The 5979-nt window shown below is 42.5% G+C and overlaps 1 protein-coding gene across 1 annotated transcript in view; it reads left to right on the plus strand.

The window, feature by feature from the left end:
* Positions 1-912: 912 nt before the first annotated feature.
* LOC125487251 (GEM-interacting protein-like) overlaps positions 913-5979 on the plus strand; it is a 10532-nt gene continuing 5465 nt past the window's right edge. The window contains exons 1-2 of the mRNA XM_048617987.1: positions 913-1519; positions 4108-4384. Of these exons, the coding sequence (XP_048473944.1) occupies positions 1278-1519; positions 4108-4384 (519 nt within the window). The 5' untranslated portion in view covers positions 913-1277. The remainder of the gene's footprint in view (positions 1520-4107; positions 4385-5979) is intronic.

Below are 5979 nucleotides of genomic sequence, written 5' to 3' on the forward strand. Positions count from 1 at the left end.
AGGGTTACAGCGCCAGCTCTGCAAACATGAGGGCAGGAGCAACTGTGAAATTTCACAGGTGAACAGCCCAGATCTTGCAACAGCACTGGTAAATCATCACTATTTACTGGGTCGTTTGGTTGTGATGGCGGAGATTTGGGCAGGGCCATTCTAGGTATTGTTGCCAGGTTGTGCACTTTCCACAAATTGAGGCACTTGGGAATCTACGGTGACAGGGAACATAAAACTATATTGAAACCCCTGAGATTCTCTGCTACATGGAGGAGTGGCTGTGGGAAAGTTATAGTTTTGGGCATGCTCCCACTAACTCAAGCCAATGGCAAATGAATGAGAGAAAAGTAAATAAATAGGATAGGTGATATTCTGCAATTCAAGGTAAAATGGGTGACATTAGCATACCTTCTATAGTCCTTTGGGAATACTGAGCCTACAGATCTGAAAAGCCCTTGGGTCATTAGCTGTACCAAGTCAATGATACCAAAGCCTGACCTCAGCCTCGGCAATACCTTTAGCTTTACAAGTTATGAGGGTGATGGTATGGGAGCAGGGTGTTGGGGAGGCTGTTTTTGTGGAGGAAGGAGTCACCTTAACATAAACTGCTACTGGAAGAGTTGGAAAAGATTTGGATGAACCATGATGACTCTCATTTGTACAGGCAACTGTCTGCCTGACACAGTCTAGGCCCACATGGTACCTTAGTAAGTAACTTAGCTGCAATATTGGGCAGGGAGGGCTAGAAAGACACTGAAAAATCAAGAAACAGGAGTACTATATCCAGTTGCGGGCACCAAACCTTGAGGAAGGATGCAAAGGCATTATAGAGAGGGTGCAGAAAAGATTCATATGAATTCCTGAGACAAGGGAGTTCAGTTACATTGATAGACTGGAGAAACTGGAGCTATTGTCCTTGGAGAAAAGAAGATTAAGAGGATATTTGCTAGCGGCAATGAAATATCTATACTGAGTAGACAGCTAGGGATTGTTTCCATTGGGTGGAGGGGTCAAGAACGAGAGGGCACTGATTTAAGCCAATGGTGACATGAGGGACATCTTCTCCATGCAGTATATGGTTCAGATCTGCAATACGTGGTGGAGGCAGACTCAGTTGAAGACTTTCAGAAAGAATTGGGTAATTAACCTAAAAGAAGAACATTTGCAAGGTTCTGGGGAAAAGGATGCAGGATGGGATTGGGCTGTTGCTGAGAGCCAGTATGAATGTGATGGGCTGACTGGCATCTTTCTGTACCGTAGCCATTCTCTGATTTGATGAAAATTTCATGTTTATATTTTACTTCAAGCTTCCCGAGTCGATTGTTCTCTTCAGCCTCTACAATGACTTTATGAACTTTGCGAAAGAGTTGCACCAGGCCTCTGAAGAGTTGAAGGACAGCCAGGCCAAGGGAGTGTCTGCGCCAACAGATAAAGTGGCACAGCTCATCCAGCAGGCCAAGGTTTTGGTACAGAATCTACCAGTCGCCAACTACAATGCTCTGGAACACATCATTGGGCATCTCCACAGGTAGGCCCAGGATTGATACAGATGTCCAAATCAGATGGTAGTAGTGGAGCTAGTCATGTTATTGTCTATAGTGCTGGTGAAGTTTGGATGCTGAGTTCCAATTCTACTAGAGTAACTGGTTCCCTAATGCCCATGAAGAATGGGAGCCTGCCAACCTTGCCTAGACCTATCACATGTTAATCAAAGCACATGCTGTGTAGCTGTCTCTAATTGGGCTTGGGCCAACAAACATGGCATTCAGGTTTAGTTCCCATGGTTGTCTACCTATAATAGCCGCTGTCCCGGCTCGCTCATTATGCAGTCACTATCTGGTACCTATTGAACCCCATATTCCACTGCAAACAACTTCTGTAGAACCTGGGAAGTTACTGAAAGATCTTGCATATTGAGCACGGTGCCTGGGAACCTAGGCAAGACTGTATGAATACATTGTGATACCAGAAGCTATTCCATGATATCAATTTCTCATCTCAGTCTTGCCGCCATTGGGGATAGTTGGGAATGGTGAAAGATCTATATGATGCTAAGACTCAACATATCTGGGGAAAAGGTGATGTCATGGTAATGTCACTAAATTAACAACCCAGAGGGCCAGGCTAATACTCTGGGAATTTGGGTCTAATCTCCAACAAAGAAGCTAGTGGAATTTAAATTCAGTTGTTAAATCTGAAGTATAAAGCTAGTGTCAGTAGTGGCGACTATCGATCGTTGTAAAAACCTATCTGGGTCAGGAACATCTGCCATCCTTACCCTGTCTGGCCTGGATGTGACTCCAGACCCACAGCAATACAGTTGATTCTTCACTGGCCTTGGTTCAAGGTTGGGCAGCAACTCAGTGATACACACAAAAGAATAAAGAAACATCCAAAGTGGAAGGACAGATTAGTGATGGTTGGGCCAGATGGAAGTGTTTGGAAGTCCAAATGGGTAAAGAATTTTTCTTTAGGCCTGTAACTAGCCCGGGAAGGTCTGTATTAGTTGAGACTTGATTCACAAGAAGATTTGGGTTATTGAGAGTTGGTATCTTTGTCAACTTGCTTGATGTGAGTGAGCCCAGGATGCTCACGCTCAGTAAGAACTTTCACATTCCGAGCTTTCCCAGACTCGAGTAAAGTATATCATATGCCAAGCTATCTGGTCTCAGCTGGTTTGTTGGAAGGGTGGGAGCAGGTGGGGAAGACAATGGAATACCATCTGCATTGTGGGGCAGCAGGATACTGTTAGCATAATCTATTGCCTCCTAATGGAAAGCTGCCCTCTACCTAAGTGTAGGGTTTCAAGCTTCAATGTGAGGACTGTTAAGGTCAACCATTCACTGTGCTCCCACACCAGGAGTAGCCACTTTGGTGAGACAGCAGATGGCAGCTGGTAGTCATTGACTCCTCCCTGGGTGCTCTTGCAGGTGTTACGAAGATGCTTAATATTCAATATTTCTTGGAGGACTTAAGTTTAGAAGGATTACGGAAAAATAGATATTTTCAAAGTGTTGTGGAAATACCTAGAGTGGTTTCTTTAAAACATCATTGAAAGGTCATTGTGGACGTTGGAGTTTTTTTCAAACATGGCTTACTAGAAGTCACATGAATGGTGATAACTGCTTGCTTTGCTATAGACCACTGCTGGAGCTGTTTGAACAGTGACTGGCTAGGACAGTTTCTTGCTTTTATCTGACCTTCAGCTGAGGATCAAGAAGGTTATATGGAAGGGCTGACTAGCTGATCACTTCTTTTCTGAAAACGTACCTGGTAAGTTCAGGGTGAAACCTATCTGTTCTTCTGAGGAAATGATTGAAGGAACATCTCAATATTGCATTTTTTGAGCAAGCTTTGTCTACTAAGACTCCAGAGAAAACTGTGTCTAATTAGTGATTTGATTAGACATGCCAGAACATCAGACTTTGGAACATTCTACACTTAACTTTTGACCCTTTTGCCTTCAAAAATAACCCATTGGCCAAGGTGTATTGTTTTCAGAAAGCCAATCTCTGCAAAGAAATCTTTTTTCCCCTGTTTTCTGAAATGTTACTTTTGCATATGTTTTGGGAATATTTAGAGAGAAAACATTTATACTTCTATTACTGACTGTGTATATTACTAATTATTGGTAACTTCATGAAATAAGTTTGGCTTTGATGACTAACTAATAATGGTGTTTAAAAGCAAATCTGAAATAAAAACAGAAAGTATCAGAGAAACTCCGAACATCTGGCAACATCTGTGCAGAGAGAAACAGTTTTTGCTTCAAATCCAATACTATGTCTTCAGAACTCTGAAGAAGAGTCATATTGGATTTGAAACACTAACTCCATATCTCTCTCCACTAATGCTATAGGATCAGTTGACTTTTCAGCACTTTTTAAAATTTCAATAATTGTGTTTATTAGGTCGTTTTTGTTTAAAACCTGATATTGATAAGGTATTTAGTTGACCATCTTGGTAACTGGAAAAAGTATGTTCATTTTAGCTTGTGCCCTGTTAAGTAATGGGGCCAAAGTGATAGTGCATTCCCCGGCCTCAGTTGTACCACTAGGAAGGGTGTGTAAACTATTGTCCCAATTAGTTCAAGGTAGATCTCTCTTCCTCTTGCAGAGTGACAGAACAATGTGAAGAAAACAAGATGTCGTCCAACAACCTGGGAATAATCTTTGGCCCCACACTGATAAGACTTCCAGCTAATGAAGACACGGCTTCGATGATTTCTCTGGTTAACTCTGGGTATCAGGCTCAGGTTGTAGACTTCCTCATCATGCAGTACAATCAGATCTTCGAAACTAGACAAGACCTCAAAGCCTGGCCATCGGAAGTGCCAGCAAACCAAGAGAAGGCGGTCCTGGGCACTGCCAAGGCCAGGAGCAATTCCTCTGAGGTACAGCCCTGTAGAATTATCACAAGATTGTAGCAAGGATAAAGTGTCAAGTTACGAGTCTTGTGAAATGGTGGTAGCATCACTACCACTGAGCCTGAACCTTGGGATTCAAATCTTACCTGCCCTGGAGGTGTATTGTAACAGATCTAAACGAGTTAATGAAAAATAATTCAACAGTCAAATCGGTAGACCTCTCAGAGATGCATGCTTTTTCATATTTCATGCTGACAGCTGCTGCTTTGATGATTCACTATAGACATAAATACTTGCAGACGTGATCAGGATGATCAGACCTACTATCCCCATAATGCTGTCCCCACCTCAAGTACTTGCTGTAAATTAAAGGAATTCAATCGCTGAATCAATTAACTGGAAAGTTGGAGAGTGCAGGAGCTCCGATCAAAGAGCACAGTGAGGAGAGTAATTTCCACTTGCCTCAGATAGCACTGAGACAGGAGATAGACAGTATAGGTGGAAAGGATGGGAGATAGTTGGGAATGAAAGAGAGAGGGAATGGGGAATAAAGGAGTGAGGAGAGAGATGGGAATTTGTTATTCTTTCATGGGATGTGAGCATTGTTAGCTGGGCCAGCATTTGTTGCCCACTCCTAATTGCCCTTGAACTGAGTGATCTGTTAGACCATTCCAGAGGGCAGTTAAGAGTCAACCACATTGCTCTGGGTCTGGAATCACAAGTGAACCAAGCCAGGTAAGGATAGCAGATTTCCTTCCTTAAAAGAGCATGAGTGAACCAGATGTAGAGAAAGAGAGGGAGGCAGAATTGCAATATCTGTATCTGGGGAGCGTTGTAGTGTCTATGTAAAGCTGAGAGGTTGGTAAGGCTTCAATGTCTGAATTGGGTTGAAAAAATATTAAAGTCTCAGTAAATTGGAGCAACTGGGGAACTGAATGTAGGAGAATGACCACTGTCACAAAACAAAATCTAATATTTCCATTTTTTCCTTTCTCTAAATCAACTAATTTATTTCTTTATTGTCTGAAACTGAAGTCTGTAAATTTTAGCATTAAATTGTCAGCATTTTCCAGCTGAGCTAACCCATGCTCTTTTGTAAAAGATTAAGTTAGTGATGGACACAATGGATTCCCCAAGGGGGTTTCAACTCTGATACTGTATATTTTCCAATATGGCTAAACTAACAGCTTAAGGCACAAAGTCCTTGTAGCTTATTTTCATAAGTCTTGCATTTCAGCTTTCAATCAATTACTCTCCTTCTCCTTTGCCCTGTATATGACATACCCTGCATACAGTCAAACCCAACACTCCAGTGCCGTAATGAGGAGCGGTCACATTGGCAGAGGTGTCATCCTCCAAATGAGAGCAAGGCCCTATTTATCTGTTCAGTTTAATATTTAAAAGTTCATGCACTGTTCATTTGAAGAGGAGGTTGTTCCTCTGCCCTGATCTGCAATACCTCGACCAATTCCATCAAAAACAGAGATAGTAGGAACTGCAGATGCTGGAGAATCCGAGACAACAAGGTGCAGGGCTGGATGAACACAGCAGGCCAAGCAGCATCATAGGAGCAGGAAGGCTGACGTTTCGGGCCTAGACCCTTCATCATTTTCTGATGAAGG

This window comes from Rhincodon typus, chromosome 38 (assembly GCF_021869965.1).
Source record: "Rhincodon typus isolate 14 chromosome 38, sRhiTyp1.1, whole genome shotgun sequence".
Classification (NCBI taxonomy): domain Eukaryota; kingdom Metazoa; phylum Chordata; class Chondrichthyes; order Orectolobiformes; family Rhincodontidae; genus Rhincodon; species Rhincodon typus.